General features: G+C 41.8%; 1 protein-coding gene across 2 annotated transcripts in view; it reads right to left on the bottom strand.

Moving 5' to 3' along the window:
- Window positions 1-191: 191 nt before the first annotated feature.
- hmcn1 (hemicentin 1) overlaps window positions 192-26,441 on the bottom strand; it is an 83,702-nt gene continuing 57,452 nt past the window's right edge. Inside the window, exons 45-107 of one of the 2 annotated variants that reach the window (XM_032524874.1) lie at window positions 26,120-26,401; window positions 25,814-25,981; window positions 23,920-24,033; window positions 23,596-23,682; window positions 23,257-23,448; window positions 22,975-23,148; window positions 22,767-22,880; window positions 22,409-22,554; window positions 22,170-22,320; window positions 21,740-21,937; window positions 21,543-21,656; window positions 21,242-21,429; window positions 20,840-20,936; window positions 20,492-20,653; window positions 20,209-20,322; window positions 19,909-20,111; window positions 19,718-19,799; window positions 19,453-19,584; window positions 19,024-19,173; window positions 18,591-18,750; window positions 18,335-18,459; window positions 18,025-18,208; window positions 17,544-17,641; window positions 17,173-17,451; window positions 16,879-17,075; window positions 16,634-16,715; window positions 16,212-16,348; window positions 15,984-16,125; window positions 15,673-15,817; window positions 15,369-15,496; window positions 15,124-15,280; window positions 14,773-14,894; window positions 14,453-14,617; window positions 14,169-14,276; window positions 13,836-13,973; window positions 13,622-13,756; window positions 13,030-13,299; window positions 12,421-12,611; window positions 12,012-12,225; window positions 11,724-11,858; window positions 11,127-11,317; window positions 10,865-10,946; window positions 10,347-10,616; window positions 10,012-10,182; window positions 9,749-9,919; window positions 9,251-9,421; window positions 8,971-9,141; window positions 8,591-8,761; window positions 8,277-8,447; window positions 8,036-8,182; window positions 7,730-7,867; window positions 7,439-7,560; window positions 6,934-7,171; window positions 6,148-6,210; window positions 5,856-5,975; window positions 5,629-5,763; window positions 5,424-5,537; window positions 5,175-5,300; window positions 4,913-5,041; window positions 3,378-3,746; window positions 3,042-3,161; window positions 2,814-2,940; window positions 192-2,413 (exon numbers count right to left, since the gene is read on the bottom strand). In XM_032524874.1, the coding sequence (XP_032380765.1) occupies window positions 2,047-2,413; window positions 2,814-2,940; window positions 3,042-3,161; window positions 3,378-3,746; window positions 4,913-5,041; window positions 5,175-5,300; window positions 5,424-5,537; window positions 5,629-5,763; window positions 5,856-5,975; window positions 6,148-6,210; window positions 6,934-7,171; window positions 7,439-7,560; window positions 7,730-7,867; window positions 8,036-8,182; window positions 8,277-8,447; window positions 8,591-8,761; window positions 8,971-9,141; window positions 9,251-9,421; window positions 9,749-9,919; window positions 10,012-10,182; window positions 10,347-10,616; window positions 10,865-10,946; window positions 11,127-11,317; window positions 11,724-11,858; window positions 12,012-12,225; window positions 12,421-12,611; window positions 13,030-13,299; window positions 13,622-13,756; window positions 13,836-13,973; window positions 14,169-14,276; window positions 14,453-14,617; window positions 14,773-14,894; window positions 15,124-15,280; window positions 15,369-15,496; window positions 15,673-15,817; window positions 15,984-16,125; window positions 16,212-16,348; window positions 16,634-16,715; window positions 16,879-17,075; window positions 17,173-17,451; window positions 17,544-17,641; window positions 18,025-18,208; window positions 18,335-18,459; window positions 18,591-18,750; window positions 19,024-19,173; window positions 19,453-19,584; window positions 19,718-19,799; window positions 19,909-20,111; window positions 20,209-20,322; window positions 20,492-20,653; window positions 20,840-20,936; window positions 21,242-21,429; window positions 21,543-21,656; window positions 21,740-21,937; window positions 22,170-22,320; window positions 22,409-22,554; window positions 22,767-22,880; window positions 22,975-23,148; window positions 23,257-23,448; window positions 23,596-23,682; window positions 23,920-24,033; window positions 25,814-25,981; window positions 26,120-26,401 (10,064 nt within the window). In that variant the 3' untranslated portion in view covers window positions 192-2,046. The remainder of the gene's footprint in view (window positions 2,414-2,813; window positions 2,941-3,041; window positions 3,162-3,377; window positions 3,747-4,912; window positions 5,042-5,174; window positions 5,301-5,423; window positions 5,538-5,628; window positions 5,764-5,855; window positions 5,976-6,147; window positions 6,211-6,933; window positions 7,172-7,438; window positions 7,561-7,729; window positions 7,868-8,035; window positions 8,183-8,276; window positions 8,448-8,590; window positions 8,762-8,970; window positions 9,142-9,250; window positions 9,422-9,748; window positions 9,920-10,011; window positions 10,183-10,346; window positions 10,617-10,864; window positions 10,947-11,126; window positions 11,318-11,723; window positions 11,859-12,011; window positions 12,226-12,420; window positions 12,612-13,029; window positions 13,300-13,621; window positions 13,757-13,835; window positions 13,974-14,168; window positions 14,277-14,452; window positions 14,618-14,772; window positions 14,895-15,123; window positions 15,281-15,368; window positions 15,497-15,672; window positions 15,818-15,983; window positions 16,126-16,211; window positions 16,349-16,633; window positions 16,716-16,878; window positions 17,076-17,172; window positions 17,452-17,543; window positions 17,642-18,024; window positions 18,209-18,334; window positions 18,460-18,590; window positions 18,751-19,023; window positions 19,174-19,452; window positions 19,585-19,717; window positions 19,800-19,908; window positions 20,112-20,208; window positions 20,323-20,491; window positions 20,654-20,839; window positions 20,937-21,241; window positions 21,430-21,542; window positions 21,657-21,739; window positions 21,938-22,169; window positions 22,321-22,408; window positions 22,555-22,766; window positions 22,881-22,974; window positions 23,149-23,256; window positions 23,449-23,595; window positions 23,683-23,919; window positions 24,034-25,813; window positions 25,982-26,119; window positions 26,402-26,441) is intronic. The other variant, XM_032524875.1, reaches the window with a different exon arrangement.

The following is a 26,441-nucleotide window of genomic DNA, read 5'->3' as shown; positions in this document are numbered from 1 at the left end:
GGTGGACTGGTAGCTGGAGAGGTGTTGGTTCACCTCCTGGGCACTGCCAAGGTGCTCTTCAGCAAAGCACCAAACCCCCAACTGCTCGGGGCGCCTTTCTATGGGCAGCCCCCTCACTCTGACATCTCGCCATTTAGTGCATGTATAGGTACTGAGGATGTGTGTGTAATTCAGGCCTGTGTGTAATAACAGAGTATAAATTGGAGAAATTGTAGTTTAATGATTATTATGAAATGATTTAAAATGACACTGACGAATCACATCAACAGAAGTAGTCTGAGGTCCTGAGGTTTTCATAAAGGATCTCTCTGTACTTTGCTCTGTTAAGCTTTCCCTTCAACCCTGACCAGTCCCCCGGGCCACTCTGCCATAAAGCTCAGATCAGTGTTGCAGTAGTGTTTATCCTTCTGGAAGTTTCTCCACACAGGTGACCCATCAGTTCACTGGTAACCTCACTTATCAGGGCCCCTCTCCCCCGTTTGCTCAGTTTGTTTGGGCAGCCTGCTAAGAGTCCTGGTTGTGTCAAAACTCTTCCGTTTAAGAAGTATGGAGGCTACTTGAGAACCTTCGATGCAGCAGAAATTATTTTTGTAGCCTTCCCCAGATCTGTGCGTCAACACAATCCTGTTTATGCGCTCTGCAAGTAGTTCCTTTAACCTCATGGTAGCATATGTTCTTGCGTTGTCTGCTGTAAGACCTTCCCCAGACAGGTGTGTGTGGGCCTTTACAAATCATGTCCAATCAATTGAATTTTTAAGTGAAACCCCAAGCAGGGTGTAAAAACAGCTCAGAGATGATCAGCATAATTAGGAGGCACCTGAGCAAAATTTCAAAATGTAAAGTGAATACTTTCTGATTGCACTGTAAGTGAAAGAAGTATATTTCCTTCTATCCAATTATTTCGTCCCTATTTATACATTATGATTGTTAATTTCACATGCTACATTTTGTTTTGCAGAAAAAAAATGCAAGGATAAAAAAGAACACTATGGCAGACAAAGGTTAAATCCTTGTCTCTGATTGGCTATTCCAGAGTATATATGTTCCTCTTACACTTTTCTGTAAGTAGCTTGATAACTTTCTTATTCCTCACACTTTCTCCCAGATGTGATGTGCTCATTAATCAAAAGGATCAGGGCTGTTTTATGCAGTAGTGCTGCAGACATACACAATGCTTAATTTCAGTGTGTGTATATATATATATATATATATATATATATATACACTGTATATATATAATACATTTTATTACAAAATGGCTACAATAAGTACAGTATGGCATACATTATGCAGAAAAAAACATTTGTACAAGTCATAAAAATAAAATACATCTTGGTATCAACTATTGGAAGGGGCAGTATATGGCACATTGATGATGTAATCAGTGTAATATTTAGATAGGGTTTCTATTTGATGCATTTGTGTGAATGATAAGCTGCTACCTGAGGATGCAGAATATGTGACAGTCAAGTTTTCAATCTCCAAAATGAGCACCATATCTGAACAGTCACAACTCCACTTTGGTGACTGATGACACAAAGGCTGAACAAAGGTGGGAACTGCCCATTTTCTCATTCAAGCACAATAACTTAATAATAGGTAGATGTAAATAAAAGGCTAGCTAAACTTTCTTGAGTAGGGTAAAAGCTAACTTTCTTAGCCAGCCAGCAGTGGGCGCTTCGGCTTTGAGGAACAAAATCTTGATCTTATAAATAAATCTGGCAGGGGAAAATAACAAGGCAAAAATATCAGATGTTTTATTGAGAAAGTTCTGACAAACTGAGGCGAGGATTCCAGGGATTAGAGCCAATAAATAGCCAGTTTTATCCAAGCCACCTGTTAAGTTCTAGTAGTGGCATGTAATGTATCCACGTTAAATTAGTTCCTTACGTCCTCAGGGCTGTATGCACTTTGGACTCTCTCACGCTGAGAGTCTTTTTTCAGTTTGTTTACGGATGTTGCTGCTTTTCCAAAAACCACACCCACTCACTAATTTAGGACGCAAATTCATCACCACACCCTTGTCTCATGTCATTTAAAGTGCTCTCAGTATGGGTAGGCAGAGACAGCGATATAGACGATGAAGGTAGTCTGGTACTCGATGCCTCCGTGTTCACTGTAGGAGAGGGCACGGACCTTCATGCGATACGTGTGGGGCTCTCGTAGCGCCTGAGTGGTAAACAGCACTCCCTTCAGGTTCTCGTCTCGCAGGGCAAAAGGTAACGTGACGTCCTCGTCCACCACCAGGAAGGTGGTCCTGGGGTGCATCACGCCGTCCTGTGTGTAGGCCACCAGCCTGATGAGGTCCTGGTTGGCTGCAATGCCAAAAGGAAGAGACAGCAGCTTGTACTCCAGGGCATAAGGGCTCAGTGCGCACTCCAGGTCATTTGGTGGGCAGTTCTTCAGGCAAAACCTAGATACAACATAGACAGCAGATTTCAGTTGAGTATACTGTGGGAAAGCAGAAAAATAATAAATATTGTCTAAGATAGATAAATGAATAGTTAGAGTGACTTATTGTGTAAAGGGTAATTGCAAGTGCCTACCTAGTGTTTATGATGAAGGTTTATTTGAATGTGGACGCGGAGAGAGTTTTGTTGTTTCTTAGAATTCCGCATAGGGTGGCAGAAACTTTGATATGGTACCACAGTGGCTACGTGAAAAACCTTTTTGTGATTAACTGATCCTTTAAAGTTTTAAAAGGATCTAAAAATACAAACCGTTCCATGATTGCAAATCCCTTAAATTAAACGAATAGTTAGCGGTCACGGTTTATCCTAATTGAGTGTATTTCTCTGAAGGTGAACGTTTACCCTGTGGCTGGATCCCTCTGGTAGTTTGGTGGACAGGGTGTGTCAATACACTGGTAACTTCCTCTCATGTTAAAGCACATCTGGTTCGCTCCACACTGGATGTTCTGTTCCAGGCACTCGTCAATATCTGTCGATACAGCAAACAGCTTATTGTCATTACAGTACATGCTACAATGAACACAAAATGTCAGCGATGGAAGGAAACAGGGACTAGCTGGTGGTTCTCACCTTGACACGTCTTGCCATTGGTCATGAGGCGGTAACCAGCAGGACAGAGACACCTGTGGCTCCCTGGTGTGTTCATACACTCGTGCTGACAGGCGTCTCTCACCTCACACTCGTTGATGTCTGTTGGTGTCACACACACACACGCAAACACACAAACAGCCACAGAATGATAGAGAAGAAATCAGAAAACATAAAATGACACATTAAGACACATTTTCAAAGTCACACATTTCCATATTTACAGCTAAAACGACAAGCAGCAAAGCAAAGAGAGTTTCTCTATGAACAACTTTCATACTCTCCCTCATCTTAACCCTGCCTGTCCTCCATTGTTACCTAAGCAGGAACCACCCCTGGACTCAAACCCCTGCTGACAAGCGAGGAAGCCCAGCTGTGAGGAATGTACAGGAGTCTCTCTGCGGCTCTGGCTCCTTTTGCGCCCCCTTGCGGTGGCTGCGTAGGAGTGGTAGCTCTGAGAGGCCAAGTTGTGGTAGAGTCGCTGGTAGGAGTTGTGCTCAGGAGAGGATTGTGATGTTTGGTAGCCGAATGAATAACTTTCATAGCTGGGCAGACGCTCCAGACCAGCACAGGATTTGCCATCACCCAGAAGGTGGCGCCCTGGGGGGCAGGTGCACTTGAAGCTGCCAGGTGTGTTGATGCACTGGTGGGCACAGGGCTGTGGGAGCCGCTCACACTCATTTATGTCTGCCCTCAGCACAAAGAAAGACCAGCAGCAGGAAAAGACAAGAGGACAGATTGATAGGGAAAAGTAGAAAAAGGTGCAAAAAGATGCATGAAGTAACGGGAACAGGTGATATTTAGAGGGATGAAAAGAACAAATGAGGTGGTGCGGGCCATGAAAATAGAGGAGGGAGATGAGAATGAGGGGGGAAAAAAGGGTATATGTCAATTACCCCACTGTACAACAATACATTTTCATGTCCCTAACAGACAGAAATGTATTGAGACTATAAATACATCTGAGATTACCTTCTCTCATATCAAATAAAATGAACAATTTGAAGATAATAACTTCAAACTCAATTCTGAAATTACTTAACCTTTTATCTGAAGAAATTATAACAAACAATAATTCACATTTGATACCAGGTAAGAAATCCAATACATGCCAGATGATTATTTCACAAAGCCAGCATCACATCAGTGTACAAAGTTAATGATGTCACAAGGGCACTGGTGAATCTATGCCATTACAAAGCAACTCCAGGAAATAGCAAGATCCAAACATAAAGGAAAGTTCGAAAATTGGAAGAGAGTGGGGGAAACATAGTAACAGACAGAGAAGTGAGGTCATGGTGCTGGTCTTTTTATTGTTGATGCATCAAAGAAGGAGACATTTATTTTTCCCTTCCTCTGAAGTCCTTTCCTGCCCTTTCTCATACTCTTATCTGACAGTGTAAGAAGACACAGCATTAATGTAGAGCTATAGAGGACTTGATACCATGCATTACATCTTTGCAGGGTCTTTAATGTTATTTGTTAGTCAGCAGTTTTAATTGCTGTATTTTAGAGATGCAAGCAAGCACTGGCAGAATGTCCTTGCTACGTTGCAGATTACAGTTATACAGTTATTTAAGTTTTTCAACAGGAGTGAGTTGCTGACACAAAGAGAGAAGTTTGCTGGCAGAGGCGAGCAAACGGATTGGAAGAGTAAGGAAAGAGCATTGCAGCAATTTTTCACACTTTGATTAACGTGCTGTATGTTTTGACAAATATCCTCAGCTGAAACAGAATTACAAACCAATAGGTGGAGGTATCACCTGCCCGATCATTGCAAATGAAACCCTTGTCATAAAAAATTTGGATGTATGTTTTGTTGTGTTTATGAGAGACATAAAGGATGTACGTACCGAGACAGGGCCGTCCCACTCCCTGAGATCTGTAGCCACGTGGACATGTGCAGTGGTAGCTGCCTCGGGTATTCTCACAGATCTGATTGTATCTGCATTGATGAGTGCCATCTCTGCACTCATCGATGTCTACAGCACAAAAGGTACTGAAGTAAATCACGGTGCAGAACTAAAATCTCTCCCAGTCTGATTATTAATAGTTTTTACTTCAGCGAATGCTCTCTGGCTTAACAAGGAACACTGTATGTTTGTGAATACTCACCTACACATGTCCCATTGGCACCTTTAGTCATACCATTGGGGCACAGGTCAATACAGGTGTAACCACCCCGTGTGTTTTTACACTGCTGATCTGATCGACAAACCCTCTGTCTGCACTCGTTTATATCTGGGGCGATTAGAGAGAAAAGAGGTCAAATCCAAGACAACAAGTTTCTTCAAGGAAATTATTTTTGGTGAGTGAATGAATAATACAGATAAAGCACTATACGGAGAGGTGTAGCTGTCTTACCTATACAGCGTCGGTTCCTGAGTTGAAAGCCCGGCTCGCAGGCGCATCGATAGCTGCCAATCGTGTTCAGACAGTGTTGATTGCACGGATTGGACTCCTGGCACTCGTTCACATCTGAGCACCAAAATATCACAATCGTAAAAAGTTCCACATCAGCAACACTCACAACAAATGCTCAGCTGATCAATAAAGCTTGTTGTTGTACCCGTGCAGCTGAGACCATCGGCTGTTCTCCTGAAGCCACGCATACAGCGCATGACGCATCGGTAAGAGCCAATAGTGTTCTCACAGTCCTGTCCATCATGGCACATGTTCCCGCCCAGTGAACATTCATCAATGTCTACGAGAATGAAGAGCATTGAATTATCTAAACAAGGACCTGTGTGTTTAACAATAATGTTGACAGCACTGATTCAGAAGTGAGTCGTGTACCCTGACAGGTCCTGCCATCAGCTGAGATGGTGAGGCCTCGGGGACAAGAGCAGTAGTAGGTGCCCATGGCGTTGTGGCAGGTATGAGAACAGGGTTTTCCAACCTCACACTCGTTCTCATCTACAGCACATAAATGATACATTGACAACAATATTACAACAATCAGAACAGATTTAAGCAAACAATGAGAAAGTTCAACTTACTAAGTATGTTAAGATAAGATGTTAAATCATTTAAAGGTGCTTTTAAATCCACTATATGGAACAGCATAACATGTTGTGATAAACATTACCTGCACAGTAGGGACCAGCAGCCACCAAAGTGAATCCCTGAGGACACTGGTTACTGCGATCACCTGGAATCATGTAAAGATTTCATCATTAATCTAAATTAATGATGACCCTTAACGGTTTAGGTCCAAAATACATTTCTGATCTGCTACTACACTATGAACACCCCCCCAGACCTCTCAGGTCATCTGGGACAGGTCTACTTTCGTCCCCAGAGTCAGAACTAAACAGGGTAAAGCAGCTTTCAGTTTCAGCCTCTATATGGAATAAACTCCCAGAAACCTGCAGATCCGCTGCTACTCTCAGTTCTTTTAAATCAAGGCTGAAGACCTTCCTTTTGATGCTGCCTTCTTTAAATTAATGCTCATTCTTCTTATGCTCACTGTAACTTTTATTCTTGTGTTTTAGTGTCCTAATGTTTCTATTTTGTTTAACTGTCTATTCATGTGTCTATTGATTTTTAATGCTTATGACTTTAACTGTTTGTACTTGTGTTTTATCTTGTTTAATGTTTTGTTGTGAAGCACTTTGAATGCCCGGTGCGAGAATGTGCATACAAATAAAAGCGCCTTGCCTTGCCTTGCCTTGCCTTGCCTAAATTACCGTTGAGACAAAAATATGTAGAAAAAAAGAAAGATCTAATGTTAAAGGTTGGCTGGATTACCAAGCAACAACAGAGGAAAAATACTGATCTTATTATTAAGTTATTAGCTTTGTTTAGTCCATCTCTTACCCACAATCAAAATACTATTCCTACATTCAGTCCTTTTACAGACCAGTATTCTCACCCTTGGTGATACTAGCTTGAATGCTATACTCCAACATCTCCTCCAGAGGGTGGTAGTTAGCACTGATGGCTGTGGCATGCAATGTCTCAACAAGGTAGGGCATCTTGCCCTTTGACAGGTCGTATGAGATGGTGTGGTTCCACGAGTAGGGCACACTCTCCCTGTCGATGCTGAACATGCGGGTGGACAGAGCGTACAGCTGGCCTGGGCCTGTCTGGATGTAATCCTCCGTGTAGTCCTGTGTCAAACAAAGTGTACATGTGAGGCAGCTTTAAAGTATTTTGACATGTTGTAGCTTCACTTAATATGGCATTGTTTATGAAAGGTTATGCAGTAATGTAACGGATATGTGATTTGTAGTAAAGTGGTTAAAATTTTGGTTTGTTTTTTTACTGCTGTTCCCCAGATTTTATACAAGATGAAATCCAATCTAAAAAAACTAAGTAATAAAAACACCTACCAGTAAGACACAAAGTCTAATCACTTGCATAGATTATTTATTTACCTTGATGCTGATTTCAGCATGTGAGGGCAGCTGCAGGATGTGTCCGTTCACTACGATGTCCAGTAACAATGCTCCATCTGAGTCCAGGCCTCTGGCAATGTGGGTCATCCTCAAAATCTCACCTACCAAGATTACACCACAGGTCTTTGTCATATTTACCCCAACTAACATTATTCACATCCAAAATCATCAGTCCACAACAAGCACCAGATTGAACTCAAAATGTGTATTGTATAAAACAGCTCACATTGTAGTTATAATACAGTAGCACCCCGGCCTGTCCACTGTTACCTGTGGCAAACTCCACCTGTGTCTCTCGTCTGAAGATGCTTCCTGTTAGGGTGTAGCCGTTGACAGCCTCTCCTACTTCCTGTGCGGTGGTCCAGTACACAGGATTCAAGATTGAGATGAGCTTTCTCATTGCAGGACCTTGAAATTAAAAAGGTAAAGAAGGGCATATTTAATTTAATATGAAATATATGAGAAAGTTCAAGAGAACAACTTAGGTGCACAAGTTGAATGGAGACAGGTATTATTTGGTGCACATCTCATCTAAATGTAAAATATTTAAACATATGAAACTGTTGGAAAATTGACCTAATGTCCTTGGTACATTAGTGATAGTGGCCTTGATGATTCTGCCGCCGGACTTGCTCTCTGTGATGGTGGCATTGAGAATGGCGATGCCAAACTCAATATCGTTAATGTTCCCTATGATGCTTCCTCGTGCCTTCTGGGGTCCACCTGACAAGAAAAATATGGTATATGAGAACAGTTCAATAGCTGCACTCAACTGCACACATATACAATATATCTATATATATTTAAAACGCCTCACCTGGGCAGGCTTGACTGTTACACCTGGACAGCTGTGAGGAGTCTCCTGGACAAGGTCGACCACCGTTGCTAGAAGACGGACTGTTACAGAGACGGACACGTGTCCTCTCTCCACCCCCACAGGAAGCAGAGCATTCTCCCCACGGGTGCCATGAGCCCCAGTTACCGTCAACTGCAATGATATACCCCAAAAACAAAATATCATTGTAAACCAGACACACTGCAGGGCAATTTTTATTACCTCATAATCTGAGTTTTAGAGGCAATTTAGTCTTTTTAGGATAATCTAAAAAAATTTGAAACATGCTGACTCACCAGGACAGTTGGCTGTGCTGCATCTCTGTATCTGTGTGTCTGCACCTGCACATGCTCTCCCACCATTGGCAGGTCCCGGGTTGTCACATGTCCTGTAGCGCCTCATCTGACCTCCGTTACATGTCTTGCTGCAGCTGCCCCAGCTACTCCATGGACCCCAGTTACCGCTGACTGAGAGAAAGAAAGTAAAAATGTCAAAGACAGAAGTGGAAAAGTCATAAAAGAGCAGCTATGTTACTGGAAAGACAAAAGACATTTTTACAAACAGATGTACAGAGAAATATACAGATAAAGAGGATATCTTTTTTTCCTGTAAAGTAAAAGATGCTGCATTTGTAAAGTCTAACCATAAAAACTGACTAAAAGTTAGTATGACTCACTGGGGCAGGGGTCGCTGTTACAGAAGTCAATGTACACATCGTTGCCTTCACATTGCCTGCCACCATGCTGAGGGGCAGGGCTGGCACAGAGGCGTGTCCTCTGTCTGGTCCCACCTCCACATGAAACACTGCAGGCTCCCCAGCTCACCCAGGACGACCACTTACCATCCACTGAAGGGCACAAGAGAAGAAGAAGCGGGAGCATCAGTCACCTGGACTTCATTATTTGAAAAATCTTTCAATATGATTTTACCGCAAAGTTCAATCCCTGGGCCCTCACCAGGACAAGATCTCTCCTTGCACAATTGTGTTTGGGTGTCGGTGCCCTCACACTGCGGACCATCAAATGCCGCTGGAGGGTTGTTGCATAGGCGGATTCTGGACTGCATGCCCTTACCACAGGTCTCACTGCATGGGCTCCATGGTAGCCAAGACCCCCAGTTACCCGCCACTGCAGGAGTGGAAACAGACAGTCAATGTATACAGGCCTATAGTTACATATCACATACGTATACTTCAAGTACTATTAGTAGTACTATTTTGAGGAACTTGTACTTGACATAAGTATTTCCTTTTGATGCCACTGTATATATCTACTCCAATACATTTGACTTTAGTATTTACAAATTGAGAAAAGTGTAATGAAATGCAATTATGAGCTTTTTAGATCCATTTGAGATTAGACAATCATTCCTGCCAGGTGCACCTTATCATACCCCCTATTCATACACCTGACAGTCTTCTGGTGGATTTACAGAAAAAGTATATGGTCACTCACCTGGACAAGGTCTGACACTGCACATGATGACCTCCACTGCCTTCCCCTCACAAGGCCTGCCTCCATGCTGAGCTGGAGGGTTACTGCAGGTCCTGATCCTGGTTCTGTTGCCTTGACCACAAGTACGAGAACACTCCTCCCAGAGAGACCATTCTGACCACTTCCCATCCACTGTAGAGGGAAAATGGTACAGCCTTTGTTACCACATGTGCTATTTGCAACCAGTCTCTTTTACAAGTACTGAATTATCAAAGCACTCTCACCTGGACAGGGCTTTCCATGACAACTATGAGTCTCTGTGTCTGATCCCGCACAGTCACGTCCTCCATTGGCAGGTAGAGGATTGTTACACTGTCTCAGCCGCTTCTGGGTCCCGACACCACAGGACACACTGCAACGACCCCACTCTGCCCACTCGGAGTAGCCCCCATGAACTGTAAAAACAAATTAATGTACGGTAACTTAATTTGTTAATTTAGATGATTGTTTGTTTTTGCTTTCACTGAGGAGGTTATACAAGAGAATAAATACTTTTTTTTAATGGAAATTGACTTAAAATATGGCAGAACGAAAAGAATCCCCACAAAGTTCAGCTCACCTCGTACAGTAAGAGTGACCCTGACCAGCACTGATCCCAGCAAGTTCCTGGCAACACATTCATATTCAGCTGTGTCCTCCTTCTGGGCACTGCTGATCCTGAGGGAACCATTGGACAGAGAAGAGAAGCGGTCGTTGCCCAGCAGGGGGCGCCCCTGGCGGGACCACTCTACCACGGGAGTAGGCTCACCCTCTGCTTGACAGTTGAGCACAACAGTGGATCCAGCATCTACCACTGTCTCCACTGGCTCCACTATAATGGTGGGTGCACCTGGGAGAAAGGCAGATCCGTGTGATTAAAACTTTAAGGAGGAATTACAATGATGTAACACATCAAAACCAGTTTACTAGACACAAGGAGCACAAAGAAAACAGCTACTGATGCTTTCATCGTTTAAGGTGTAATACTAAATCGCTGGAGTAACCTTTTAGGTTAGGTTAACAACTTTCACATTGTTAATGTAGCAAATGTTAAATGTTATGCTAAATAGGACTGACACATAGAATAAAGACACCTACTTTGCAAGGTAAGGGTGACACTCCTTTCCACCACCCCTGCATCATTTGTTGCCACACACATATAGTTGCCTGCGTCTTCACTCTGCATAAATTTAAATGAAAACACAGTTCATCATTACAATAATGGGTTTACAAATAAGTTTCAAAATATGTATGTATATATACTTTATAAATTACTGTTTGAAACGCCAAATTACATTTTTGACAACATTATGTACAGAGTATTACACATAGGTGGTCTCAGTCTCATGTGTTTTCCTACCACTGTGCCATAGATGGCAAGAGAGCCGTTGTCCAGCAGATGGATGCGGTTGCTGATTTGTATATTTATCCCACTTTTGCTCCACCGGATGGTGGGCAGGGGGTCTCCCCGGACCTCACAGTTCAGGATGGCATTACCACCAAGGGGTTCAATACGGTTGGAGTGAAGGTCTCCATCAATGATAGGCGGCTCTGGAGACAGACAGAATAAGTTGACATCATGGACACATCACTTGATTAGAGTTGAGTTGTGAGTCACATGGTAGCTTTTTACTTTAAATGCCCCCTACTTAGCAGTTATAAACAGCATACAAACATTTGATAAATGGCACTATAACGCAGTTGTATGCAGCTATGAGGACATTTAAGTTGTAATATATGTAACTGTCATTCATTATCTGTTTATGGACCAGCATCCACTTTGTGCCCACATGAGGAGGTATTTGTTAACAAATACATTGCATAAATCTGCTTACAACTACATTAAATGTGTTATAAACCGTTTAATCAACGTTTATACTCTGCTTGTAAATGCTAAATATGGGGACATTAGTAAAATGAAGCTGAGAGAAATAGTTTCATGGCAGTGTGGTTTTACCTTTGACATAGACAAAGCCCAGTGACTTGATGGTTCCTACGGTGTTTTCTGCCACACAAGTGTAGGTGCCAGAGTCGTCTTTGCTCACTCTCTCTATCACCAGCTCAGTGTGGCCGTTCATGTGGTTATAGTGAACTAAAGCATTAACCGAAGGCAGTAAAAGATAATAAGAGAGAAACAAAGTTACAAGTCTTTAATATAATATATCAAATACAGCCACATAATTGGGGGGGGGGGGGGTATAAGTTTCAAAACATGTTCCTAATCAATGGGCACCTTGCTATATACCTGGGATGATGTTGTTGTTGAAAGCCCATGTGATTCTAGGTGGGGGGATGCCACTGACTCCACAAGCCAGTACGAGGCGCTCTCCCTTGTTGAGGGCCACATCTCCGAGCAGCTCAGTGAAGACGGGGTGAGTATGAACAGACAGGGTTGTTGTCCGACTGTCCTGTCCAACTGCATTTGTGGCAACACACGTATAACTTCCAGCATCGTCAGGCTGGTACAGAGGGAGGGGAGATGAGGAGAGTGGGAGCATGCATAAAGTCTTTAAATGCATCTTTTTGATGCAAGACAAGCAACTTAAGCCACCTACTGTAGGCTAAATTTAAAACAAGCCAGTTTCACGTTCCAGCAATCTACAGACATTAACAAACAGAAAGATGATGTGTTGTTTTCCCTATGTTTCCCTTACCTGAGCAATGTCTATAATCAGCTCTCCAGAGGGCAGGATTGTGTACTCCCCTGTGCTTTCACTTAGAGGATTACCGTCCTTCTCCCAGGACAGGCTGGGCTGAGGGACCCCCTCCGCCACACACACCAGCTGAGCCTGACTGTTTTCCACCACTGCTACTTCCAGCTCTCCACCACGAATGGAAGGTGGGACTGCAAAGGAAGTCATTTTTTTCAAATGTTTTGTCTAGTTATGGTTTTATAAAATATACAATTACACAGGGGATTGGCAGCCCCTAATGCGCTGTACACTACATTTTACATTTTGAGACAAATTAGTTGGAATGCTAATTTAAGACCAGGAAAATACAACAAAAACTTCCTTGCAATCACAGATGGTGTACCTAGCGAAGTGTTCACTCCCTTTACTGAAGTTTTTTTAGTAAAGGGAATGCAAACAAATTCACTCAAAGACAAAGTGCGTGTGGTGGGCCAAGTAGCAACATCATCTTTTCAGAGAGAAATGGTACCTTAGGTTTTATGTGAATTGTGGTTTTAAATTATTATTATAGAAACATAGTGTGTGGTGTTCAGTGATGCGGCTTGAAATACTGTATTGACTGAAACTCACTCTGTACTGTGAGGCTCATCACAGCGCTGACAGTGCCCGCTGCATTGGCAGCAGTGCAAGTGTATCGTCCAGTATTGCTTGGCTGGATGAAAGAGATCTGCAGGGATCCTGAACTGAGAACCCGCTGGCGTACAGATTCAGTCAGCGGCTGACCGTCTTTGTACCATGTGACAGAGGGGGGTGGGGAACCATCAGCTTGGCAGTGTAGCGTCACAGAGGAGTCCACAGGTGCCAGGTACTTTTGAGTCTGTGAGCTGATCACTGGCGGAACTGCAGGACACAGCAAATAGAAAAACTATATTGAGTCAAAACATTTAAATGTATTGACAACATTAGCAAAATAAGCAATTAGGCTGTTAAACATGGATTTAGATGCCTAAAGGGAGTGCATGTTCGAACTTGTTAGACACATAACTGTTACCTACAGTATCAGGATACTGATTTTATTTTATCAAAAGTCTCATTTAATGCAAGTATATTTTATCAGAATACTCTTTCGAAGGTGTTCTTCTTACATCCACGTGCAGAACTGCTGAGTAATTACATAATACATCTGTTAGTCAAGTTACTTTGACTTGAGTGTGTGCCCCACCTTGTACTCTGAGTTTGGTCTTGCCCAGCGCAGTGCCTGCAGGGTTTTGAGCCACACATATGTATGTCCCAGAATCTGACACAGAGGCCTTAGTGATCTGCAGACTTCCATTAGGCAGCACTGTGAAACTTCCATCTGGCATGAAGCAAGAGACATGATGTTATGACTGATAACTTATGATTATTGACACATAAACGTAGGCAGGATTAATTACCTGTGGTGGGTATATTGATGCCCTCCTTCTGCCAGGTGATGGTGGGTCTGGGCAAGCCTGTGGCCCTGCAGGGCAGAGTGATGGGGTTATTGAGAATCACATCTAGGGTGGAGGGATGAGACTGGATCACTGGGAGGTCTGAGGAGAGGGATGGTAAAAAATTAAGTAAAAGCATGTCAGAGTCTTAGCCTAATGCAAAATGCATACATTGTATTATTTAGTATCACATGCAGTTAAGCTCTAAACAATACATATTTTTGGGCTTTTTGTACTCTAGACAGTCCCTAAACAGTAGTGTGTCTCTTGATAAATTGTTTCTTAAGATTTTTTTACCCTGCACTGTGAGCTGCACATGGCGGTGAGTGGAGCCTGCAGCATTCCTGGCCGTGCACGAGTAGCGTCCTGCATGGCTGAGCTCAGCTGAGATGATCTCGATTGGACCTGAGCACAGACACCCAATCAACATAATTAATAAAGCTAATAAAGTGATATACCTATATGTCATATGTGACAACATATTTTGAGAACAATTACTGCTATAAAGAATTGTGGGTGGCCGTTTGAAAAGTTGTGACAAATAAATGTGTTGTACTATTTACATTAATTCTGATTCTAACCTGTGGGCAGGATGCTGTAGCCCTGTCCCTCTTTGGGAAGCTTCATGCCATCTTTGCTCCAGTGGATTGTGGGCACTGGGACGCCAGATGCAGTGCAGGCAATGACCACCGGGGACAGTCTGGTTACAATGAGCTCTGTGGGTTCATCTGCTATTGATGGAGGAACTACAGGGAGATAAGATGGGAAATTTAAGAACAATCTTGAAATTAAATGTTAAAAATGTTGACTGAAAGATAAATTCAATCAAATAATGACACAACATCAATGAACATAGCGTAAAAAGAATGATCAATTTGTAAACAAATGATGTGTCACTCACCGTGGACAGTGAGGTTGATGAATCTGGAGTCTTCCCCTGCCTCATTAGAGACCACACATTCATAAACTCCTGTATCCTCCACTGTTGGTGCTATAACTACCAGGGAGCCTGATGAAAGTAATCTGGAAATAACAAAAAAGTTAGGATTGAAGAGTAGTTTCACTTTTATGTCCACGCTTTAAAAAAGGCAAAATCAATGAGATATATGGTATATATTTTAAAACTGTGAATCTTACAATGTAACACTAAAGCAATAAAGCTGTTAATTAATGTGGTCTTAAATTCCAGTTTTGTATTTGTGAGTTTAGAGTCTTGAATTAGAAAACAGAGAGGGAGAAAACCTGGATCAACCTGTACATATTCTCGTTCTGGTCAGTATTGATGACACGACTGTTTTTCATCCAGCTGACGGTGGGTTTAGGTATGCCGGTGGCCTCGCAAGACAGGGTGGTCTGAACGTTGACTGTAACCGTCACATTAGTGTGGCTTTCAGCGATGGAGGGAGACACTGAAAGATGAGAACCAAGGATCATAAAATGATTGGATGACAGTTTAAAAGTATTCATGTGTTTTATATGCACATATTTGCCACCCACCATATACTTGCAGATCTATTCTCTTGTGTTGTGTCCCAGCCTGATTAGTTGCCATACACAGGTAGCGTCCAGTGTCGGTGACTTGAGCAGAGTGGATGTGTAATGACCCATCCTTTGCAAATGTGTACCTGCACACAATTTTACAAACTGGGTAAGGTACAGCACAGAGGAATAGGATCTACTTTCTAGATTTAAAATCATGGTCACCATTAATACATGATGTTAATCAAATAGAACTGCATATGCAATTGTTGGATAATAATGACAATACAATACAAAACACATTGTTGTTAAATGACGTTACCTTTGGTTGTTTCCTGCCAATATGGCACCATGCTTCCTCCAGGTTACACGAGGCGGTGGCACTCCACTTACAACACACTCAAGCACTGCTGGATTGTTGATGTGCACTGACACTGTCTGGGAGCCTTCCTTGATAATTGGGGCCACTGATGGGACAGGTAACAAATACATATTTGTTTACTCATTTATAGCTGGGTAATGAATTCAGCTCTATTACTAATTACAGACGGAATTGTTCATCTCTATAAGAAAGGATATACAGTACAGTATCTCTATATTTACATTAGTTGTAGGTTAAATATTAAACTGTACCATTGACAGCCAGGTTAAACTGTCGCGTGGTCTTGCCAGCTATGTTGCTGGCCACACAGGTATACTGAGCTTTGTCGCTGAGCTCAGCCATGTTGATCTGTAAGAAACGGCCACTGGACAGAATACGCACACGGGCAGATGCCTACACAAAGGTAAAAAGTAATTTGTAAATACATTTCAGGAGAATTCATTTTGTGGACAGTTGTTTGTTTGATTTTGATTTCTGACCTGCAATGGTTGGCCATCTTTGAGCCAGGTCAGAGTTGGAGGTGGAACGGCATCGGACTTGCACTCCATAGTCACCTGTCTGTTCTGCAGCACTGACATGTCCTGAGGTGTGCTCTCCCCCGCAATGTTAGGGGGAACTGTTACCAAAAAACCAGAGAGAGACCAAGGCTGACATTGAGTTTTATAGCCCAATCACATCTCACCTTATTATTTATTAATTGTCTAGACAAGTATGAAAAGTATGAAAAAAGAATATGAGTAAAATATGTTTATTAACTAAATACAGATTGACTAAATTGAATTACCCTCAAGCCATAGATTTTTTCCACGTTATGTACGTACACACACACACACACAAACACACACACACACACACACACACACACACATTGAAATGTGTATTACACATCTGTGTTACCCACCATGTACTCGAACTAGGAACTCCTTGTCGTCATCTCCTGCTGGACTGTGGGCTAAGCAGCTGTATCTGCCTGTGTCCTCCAACTGAGTAAAAGTTAAAAAAAGTATAAAGAAATTGTGGAAAAAGACTCAATAGACAAATAAAATCACCACAATTATGTTATTATATACACTATGTAAAAAAAGTATGGTTTAAAATTTTAGAGAAACGTGTTCAATTTCACCGTTAAAATCCTTGGTCACTGACCTGTGCCGAGGCCACACGAAGCACTTCTCCTCCCCGGAGGAGGAGCAGACTGTCTGTCTGTGGGAGCGGACGTCCATCCTTCAGCCAGGTCAGAGAGGGTGTAGGTATACCTGAGGCCTCACAATGAAGCTCTAGTACATTATTAACCACAACAGATACTTCTGCTGGTACACTAGAGCCCTTGATGAGTGGAGGGTCTGAATAAGAAAACGTAAACCAAATTAAATTTACTTTCTCATCCATGAATCAAAAGCAGAAGCTGGAAAATAAGAGCTATAATATGTTTTTTCTCACTTAGCACTTTCAAGTTAAAGTGTCGGCTTGCTTGACCAGCGGTGTTGTTAGCCACACAGGTGTAGCGTCCTGTATCATTGACCTGGGTCTGGAAGATTTGCACAGTGGTATTCAGGTTGAGTAATTTGAGGTGTGGGTCAGGAATTAGAGTTACCCCTTCTTTAAGCCAGGACACAGTGGGCATCGGGGTCCCATCAGCATTACACAGCAAAGAAGCCAAGTTTCCTCTGACTACAGTCACATCCTCTGTGCTCCCTGCCCCATCCAGACCGGGTGGGACTGAGGAGAGTAATAAAAATTACAAATGATTATTATTTATTGCTGTGATGTATTCCTCAGATTTTAGAAGCAAGTAATGTTTTCAGACTCACCATGCACATGTAGGTTATAATGTCTGTTGTCCACTCCTGCTCTGTTTGATGCGACGCAGGTATAGGTGCCACTGTCGGACACCTGAGTTCTTGTAATCCTGACAAATGCAAAAGGTACAACATATAAGTATCACATTACATTTTAACTACGGGTAAAAGAACCAACAAACCATTGTTTTTAACCCTTTTATTGTTAGTAGAGCAGCAAAATATTTGAAACAGCTTATATTAAACCTTGAATCACTTTCTAATGCAACCCATTACAGTGAAATTGTTTTATGCAGGGTGAATTTCCATACTGATTTAATAGTAGGAAAATACAAAATTGCAAAACATAGATAAAGAATTACACCTATATCTCAAACAATGTTTTGCAATAATCGCGGACCAGCATTATCCCATACACAAGATGCACAAGAAATTGTTCTTGATGCAGCACCATGTGTAACATACTCTTCTTATGCCCTGTCCACTGACCTACCGGAGCACCTGCCCAGCAGAAAGAAGTCGTATGTGGGAGGACACCGGCAGAGGCAGGCCATTTCTCAGCCAGTTGAGCTGTGGCGGAGGAGAGCCTGCAGCAACACACTCAATGTTGACAGAACTGTCCAGAACTGTGGTCAGGTGCTCAGCTGTCTCTTTGTTGCCATCTATCACAGGAGGCACTGGAAAAGTAAAATGGGAAGCAGGTTCAGTGACATGAAAACAAACTCGTCATGTCATCGTCAAGGACAACAGTGACTCAGACTGTTTGTACTGGACAATACATTTGGAAAATGAAATAAACCCACCATATACATTCAGATTGAATATCCTGTCCTCGTCTCCTGCAGTGTTGGAGGCCACACAGGTGTACTTGCCACTATCAGTGGTGTGGGCTCCAGTCACAGTGAGTGTGCTGCCATCTGGACTGATCCTGAACACAAAGGCAGCATTACATCATCATCATCATTATGATCATTGTAACATCATTTATCACTTGAGTGGTGTACTGTGAAATCTCCATTTATCTTCTATTTTGTTATTCTTTTGTGTGGCAAGCATTACCTGAGCCCCTCTATCCTTGTATTCTTGATGACTTTCCCATCTTTCAACCACTGGATGGTTGGAGTTGGAGTTCCCTGGGCTCGACAAACCAGCTGGATGGTTTCATTTAGCAGAACTCCCATTTCACTGGGGAGCTCTGATCCAGAGATACTGGGAGGGACTAAGACATAATTACTGATCTTAGTGCAATCCTATGAATACCATGAGAAATAATGAAATGGTAAGTACAATACATTTCTTTATGATAACATATAACCTTGACAAGCTTGACAGGTTACGGTCGACACAAAGCCTGACAAAACTATGTTTTAATAATATTCTATGGGGCTTCTCTGGAAACAAACAAGCTTTTGCATTCCTTTAATTTGAAATTGATCTCTAGAGAAGGGTTATAATTGTTTTATAATGACTGAGGCTATGCATGCGCATGTACCTTGTATGGTGAGGTGGTAGCTCTTGCGTGCCTTGCCCTCCACGTTGGAAGCCACACATGTGTAAGTGCCGCTGTCAGAAAGCTGTGACCGTGCAATCTGCACCTTGCTGCCTCCTGAGAAGATGTGCATCTCCAGAGACTCTGAGTTCTCTACAGAAATATCAGGCTCATATGTTTGGTATAAGGGAAATGATAATGACAAAGCTACTGTACCTAGTTATGTAATGATACCCCTTACACCTTTACTTTTTTTCCTGTGTAATATTTGTTGAGAAACAACAGGTAAATTGATTTAGATGTAAGATACAGATGAATAATGAATAATCTTTCCCAGGAGGACGTTAACAAATGACAAAACAGTTTTTTTGTAGTTTGTGTGATTACTAAACACTTACAGTGCAGCTCAATTAAATCTAAATGTAGGCGTACCTATGGGTCGTCCATTCTTCAACCAAGTGAGGCTTGGAGGAGGGATGCCAGTAGCATCACAAGCAAAGGTAACTGGGTTACTGATGGTTTCCACAACATTCTCCTCTGCTGGGCCATGAATACTTGGAGGTACTGATGAGAGAAAGAGACAGAGATCATTCTTCAATATTATGTTGTAAGTATTGTAAGCATTGTTTGAAAAACATGATGTGTTTTTATGAATGTTCACATTTTTGAATAAATGGATATCTATAATGATCACTACCATAGATATTCAAGTGGAAGTTCTTGTCCACTTGTCCAGCAACATTAGTGGCCTTGCAAACATATTGTCCAGTATCAGATACCTGGAGAAAAGAGGTTGACAAAAAATGACAACAACAAAAAACATTAAAAAACAACAGCTATCAATAAAAAGAAACAGAACAGACAACATGGCATCCATTCATCTTTTACTTCTGAGCTTTGGATCTCAAGCATCTGTCCCTCTGCCAGGATGCGCAGGTTTGCTGATTCTGTCACCACCCTGCCGTTCTTGTACCAGGTGATGGTGGGAGGAGGTACAGCGTTGGACTCACATTCCAGAGTTACGGATTTCCCAACGAGCACATTCACCACAACAGGAGAGTCCCCACTACTGTCCCGGATACTTGGAGGAACTGAGAGGCCGAGGACAGAAGAAAATATTTAAAGTAAGTTTATCATGCAAAGTCAGGCGATCAGTGTACAGTACACAAAGTGTGAATGTGGACTAACCAAATACAGTGAGATGGAAATGTTTGTAAGCCTCTCCTGCTGCGTTCATGGCTACACATCTGTACTTTCCTCCATCAGATACTTTTGCTTTTAGAATCTGTAGCGTACGACCACCTGAAGGCACAAATGGACACACAGACACTAGCAGAATCTACTATTTTGGATCATTTTTCTGGTATGCTCATATCCAGATATCATAATTATTCTTTTAATGCAAAGTAGCTTCTGTTGTCACCCAATGCTCAATGTTCGTTCTATTACATGTGACCCAAATTTGCAGTACCTGGCATGATGAGTGCATTGGTGTTGGCCTGAATGGGGCCCCTGTCATTTAGCCAGCTCAAGGTGGGAGGAGGGAAACCAATAGCTTCACAAGAGAGAGACACAAAGTTGTTCACCACCGCAGTCACAGTCTCAGGACTCAGGCCGATAATGGTGGGAGGGACTGAGAGGGAAAAGAAAACCTTCAGTATAGCAAGTATGCTTTTAATGCTTCATAACCTTTTCCAGTTTTTTCCCAACAGTTAAGTTTAAGTGAAAAGAAGTATTTTCAACATTATCTTTTTACAAATTGATAAAAATAAGACAGTTTCGAATGTAAATGTATTTTTACATTTTACATGTGACTCACCATGGACATTAAGGTTAAAGGATTTTTCTGCACTTCCAGCCACATTGTCAGCCACACACACATAGCGCCCTGTGTCAGATACCTGAGCATTCAACACCTGAACATAAGAGAGAAATAGTAAGAGCTGAATCTACTATACATAGACAAAATATACCATTTTCTATTTCTTTTTAATGGGACAGATATTACCAATGTGTGTTTGATTTATCTGGACCTTAGAAAGTTGTTCATAAATGTAGAATTTATTGCATGGACTGCATTGCATTTTACAAGGGTTTCTATTTTCTGTGGATTTTATTGGCAATTGGTATATTAGAGAAACTTTGACTTGAAATTGTTTAATAAAGTAAATATTGGCTATGGCATTAAACATGTCAATGACTTATACTTCCTGGTTGTTACCTGAAGTGTTCGCCCATTAGATAGGATTCTATGTGGCCCATCAAAGCTGACTTGCTGGCTGTCCTTAAACCAGGTAATCTTGGGGGCGGGGTTTCCATCCACGTCACACTCCAGTTGCGTAGTTTTGTTGACTAACACTGTGACCTCATCAGGCATATCGCTGTCTGTTCTCCGTATGGTTGGGGGCACTGGTGCAGGACAGAAATTCACAATGACAAACTGCCCTATGTGAAAATACTTCCCCCCTAGCTTTGTTAAACTGACTGATACTTCTACCACAAAGAAAAGTGTTTTTACTTACATAACACTCTAACATCATACTGAATGGAGTCTTCTCCTGCTTCGTTGACAGCCACACACGTGTACCTGCCTGTGTTTTCCGCCTGGGATCTGGGAATCTGTAACACTCGGCCACCTGAGAATAACACTCTCAAATGTTAGTATGAACTCATTCTGTCCTCCTCCTTCTCTTTTGCTCTGTTTTATTTGTCAACTCACCTGGCAAAATCAGAACTTTGTCATTGGAGGTCAGCAGATGTCCATCTTTGAACCACGTGAGTGTTGGAGGGGGGACAGCATTGGTCTCACAGTACAGAGAGATGGGATTGTTAAGAATCACATCTCGAACATCCCCTCCTAAGCCTGGGGAAGACGTGGTATCACCAACTCCACCAGGCCTTTGGAAATGAGGTGGTACTAAAAAAGGGAAAAAGACAAAGAGTAAACATGTTGAAACTCTTCTTTGAGCATTTTTGGAAACTTTATTTCAAAGTGTGGTTGGTCCAAATTATTTTTTCAGTTTTTAACAATTTTCAATGTGCAGTTTTTAGTATTACAATAAAAAGTCACAGCTTGAGAATACTCTTTGAGCCCATATAATGTACAAATAGTCTCAGTTAACGCATCAGCATCAGTCAACCCAGTTCACCTTGTATATTTACATCAAAGTCCTTCTCATCCTCTCCAGCTATATTAGTGGCTACGCAGGTGTAGCGGCCAGTGTCTGACACCTGAGCATGCTTGATCTGAACAATACGACCGTTAGCTGTTATTGACACATGGTCATCTGCACGCAGGATCTGTGGAGAAAAAAAGAAGTTCTAGCTTTTACAAGTTATTTTCTTATTTACTCCTATAAGCTCCCTTGGAATCAAAGTAGAGTGATACCTTTCCGTCCTTGAACCACTGCAGTGCTGGGGTAGGAAACGCCTGAGCTGAACACTCCATGGTAAGTGTGCTGTTTACTTTGATCTTAACCTCTTTCGGGGCCAGTCCTTCCCCTGGGATATCATTCTTATTAATCTGAGGGGGGACTGCAGTCAAGAAACATGTTTTAGATGACATTGACAAATTTATATAGGTATGTTTATACGATCATCCTTCATCCAACATCAATAATTTACTGATCAAAAGTTAAAAGTTAAATTATTGTTAAAAATATAATCATTATTATTTACACTGTACTCTACTTTTTCTTTCTTGTAAAGAAATATACAGCATGTTTTCAAAGATGCAGGAATCTCACCATAAACCTTGACCTCATAGTGCTTCAGTTTCTCTCCAGCCTCATTAGTGGCCACACAGGTATATCTCCCAGCATTCTCTTCTTTAGCATTGAGAATCTGCAGGGTCCGCCCACCTGTAAGAACATGGATGAAGAATGACAAAAGATGCACTTTACTACTGTATTTTATTTAGTTTGACTATATTGTTATGTGTGTTTGATTTCAAACCTGGAAGGACTCGAATATTGCGACTGGACTCAAACGGAGTGCTGTCTTTGAGCCAGGTGATGAGAGCAGGAGGGTAGGACTGGACTTCACACACCAGAGAGGTGGGGCTGCTTAGAGTTACTGTCACCTCTTCTGAAGAACCGTCAGGACCTGACCCAGCAATGGTGGGAGAAACTGGCAAAAAAGGAGTAAAGAGCAAAGAAATTAAATCTAGAACATTTCTTAAATTCATCTCAAATACTCTGATTCATTTTAGAAATGATTGAAGAGTTGTGTTTGTACCAAGGACATTGAGGTTGAAGTGCCGACTGCGATCCCCTGCACTGTTGGATGCTTGGCAGCTGTACCTGCCGGTGTCTGCAACTTGGGCCCAGGAGATTTGGAGGAAACGACCATGAGACAAAACTTGGTGGCGTCTGTCGGGCAACAAGAGCTGTCCATCCTTCAGCCATTTAATCTCTGGTACAGGGTTACCTGGAAAATGATTATGTGAGGTTAGAAATTAATGTATCTTTAATTGTCATTTAGTAGTAGTAATTTACACTAAGGGTTGATCAAGATAATTTACATTAGAAGATCATTTAGATTTCAATGCAGATATGTATTGATTATGTCAATTACCTGACGCCTCACAAATGAGAGTAATGTTGTGTTGTTCTTTGACTTTAGTATCCACCACAGTTCCCTCGTCCACAATGCTTGGCGGAACTGTCGAATTAGACTGAAAATCAATTACATGGTTCTCACTGTCTCCCCATTCATTCACAATAAAAATACATGCTCATCACATCTCTTAATTGATGTCAAATGAAATCGAACAACCAACCGTATAAATGTAAACAGACTTTTAAAAAGTATTTTAATCTCTTCACTGATGTTGAAGACATTTTCATTCAATATGATGCAATCTAACAAAATACTAAAACAGGTTTCTAATATCTTTACCTAGGATGTTGAGGTCAAAATTCTTCCTTTCCTCTCCAGCGCTGTTAGACACAATACAGGTGTACCTCCCAGCATCCTCAACTGCAGCATGCATTAGACGCAGGCTCCGGCCCCCTAGAGATTTAACGGGCCAATTATTGTCATATATCTATTGTCATCATGGAATGTTTTCAAAAGCTATGTCAGCGTAAATCTAACCTTTTCACATAGGTAAAACACCCAATGGATGTGTAAACAACATTTTAAAGCCTGTTGAACGTCAATCACCCCTCTTTGAAAAGTGGAATCGACTGACAGAAGGAATTTAGACTCTGAGGCACACAGCTGTTAAAACATTTACAAACCACTTCATGCAGATTTAAACTAACTGCATCTCTCTTTAAAACACTTGTCTTAACAGGGTTCATGAGATTCTCCTGAGAAAACAAGTGAAAAACATTGACACAGTGTGAACTCTACAGTGCACTGAATTAACCTCCATAAGACCTAAAAAATGACATTTGATTGGTTCCAAAAAATAATCCAAAAATAATCCATTATCCTGAGTTTATGCACAAAATCATGAAGTCAAAAACCAAATGAGTGAACTTGGCAGAGAATGGTACAGATTATTAAGTGAAAGCGTTTTATTTAAATTTATGAGCTTCTTCAGTGATAAAATCATAACTATTAGGAACAAAATTCACCAAGACCTGCCTTTAACTGGCACTGACTCAGGAACCTAAGAAACAGCTGTAAAATCAGATATATGTTTAGACTGCTTTGCTTCACTTGATCTTTATCAATTTAATTCTATTATTTCTTCATTTAAACCATCAACCTGCCTCTTAGACCCCATCCTGACTAGACTACTTACAGAAGTTTAAACCTTAGTCAACATTTCTCTACTAGATATAATCAAACTGTCTTTATTAACAAGTTATGTACCACAGTACTTTAAAGTAGCTGTAATTAAACCTCTTCCGAAAAAGTTCTCCTCTCTTCTCCTATCGCTTCCTGCAGGTGTTTCTGGCTCTGGAGCTGTGGAGTCTGGATCTGTGGTTGGAGTGACCTGCTGCCTCCATGTTCCTGCTCGACACCCTCCGCTACAATTCTCCAAGTCTCTCTCTATCTGTCTTTTCTCTGTCTGTCTGTCTATTACTGTGTCTGTCTATCTCTGTCTCTGTCTCTCTCCCTCTCTCTTTCTCTGTCTGTCTCTTTATCTCAACCCAACCGGTCGAGGCAGATGACCGCCCACCCTGAGCTATGGTTCTGCTCGAGGTTTCTGCCTCTTAAAAGGAAGTTTTTCCTTGCCTCTGTTGCCTTGTGCTTGCTCTTGGTGGGAATTGTTGGGTTTCTGTAAACAACATCACAGAGTACGGTCTAGACCTGCTCTTTTATGAAAAGCGCAATGAGATAACTGTTGTTGTGATTTAGCGCTATATAAATAAAATTGAATTTAATTCAAATTGAAATGGTTTAATTTGGAAGCACCCAATACATCTTGTTAAATGTTAAAAAACACACTCCAAAGCAATTGCTCCTTTTTCACAGTTTTCACTCCAATCTCATTCTGTTGAGTTTGGCCCCAGTTGCTGTGATCCTATTACATCTTATTACTGATGATGTATTGCAACTGGTTGGCCTTTGAAACCCAGCTAGGAAGCAAAATAGTACAAGTTACTCCGCTGAAAATTCAGACTATCATTCATATTCTTGGTAGCTTGCACTCCTTGAGTCAGTTCCTTAATGAATGGGACACTAAACTAAGAAAGACTGATATAAATCTATGAAGATATATGACATGATACATAACACATAGAAGCAAATCTTAAAACAATAATATTTTTAATACTGCATATTTTATGAGTTCTGTAACTTGTCATCAAGTCCGGAAAGTCAAAAAGGAACTCACCCGAGAGGATGCGCACTGCACTTGTAGCTTTGATTGGCCGACCATCCTTCAGCCAAGAGATAGCAGGAAGAGGGATGCCAGAAGCCTCGCAACTCAAAGCAACTGGGTTCTTCACTATAACACTCACATTTTCTGGCAAATGTACCTGACCAATTATACTAGGTGGGACTGAACAAGAGGAGAGGGAATAAAGGGAAGGGATAGAAAGACAATTTAAGACCTTAGGTTGGACTATAACTCTCCAAACTTAAGAACAAAAAAGGTTAAAGCAAAAAAAACTTAATGATAATATTTGATAATTCATACCATGTACACTGATATCATGCCTGCTGTCAGCCTGTCCCGCCACATTGACAGCAAAACAGGTGTAGCGTCCCGTGTCTGACACCTTAGCATCTTTAATCTGCAACAGCCTTCCCTCGTTGAGGACCTTGGCACCGTGCTGCCCGGTGATAGGCCGCCCATCTTTGAGCCATGTTACCGCTGGTCGTGGCACGCCTTCTGCAGCACACTGGAGGGTCACATCACCTCCTTTTGTCACAGCAACGGCATTGGTGTCGCCCTCGCTGCGTCTAATGGAAGGGCGGACTGAAGTGGGAGAAGCCAGTGAGTTGGTGGACACGCTCTA

The sequence above is a fragment of the Etheostoma spectabile genome, chromosome 9, assembly GCF_008692095.1.
Source record: "Etheostoma spectabile isolate EspeVRDwgs_2016 chromosome 9, UIUC_Espe_1.0, whole genome shotgun sequence".
In the NCBI taxonomy this organism is placed as follows: domain Eukaryota; kingdom Metazoa; phylum Chordata; class Actinopteri; order Perciformes; family Percidae; genus Etheostoma; species Etheostoma spectabile.
The sequence above is the reverse complement of the archived record's forward strand: the minus strand, read 5'-3'. Positions and strand labels throughout refer to the sequence as shown.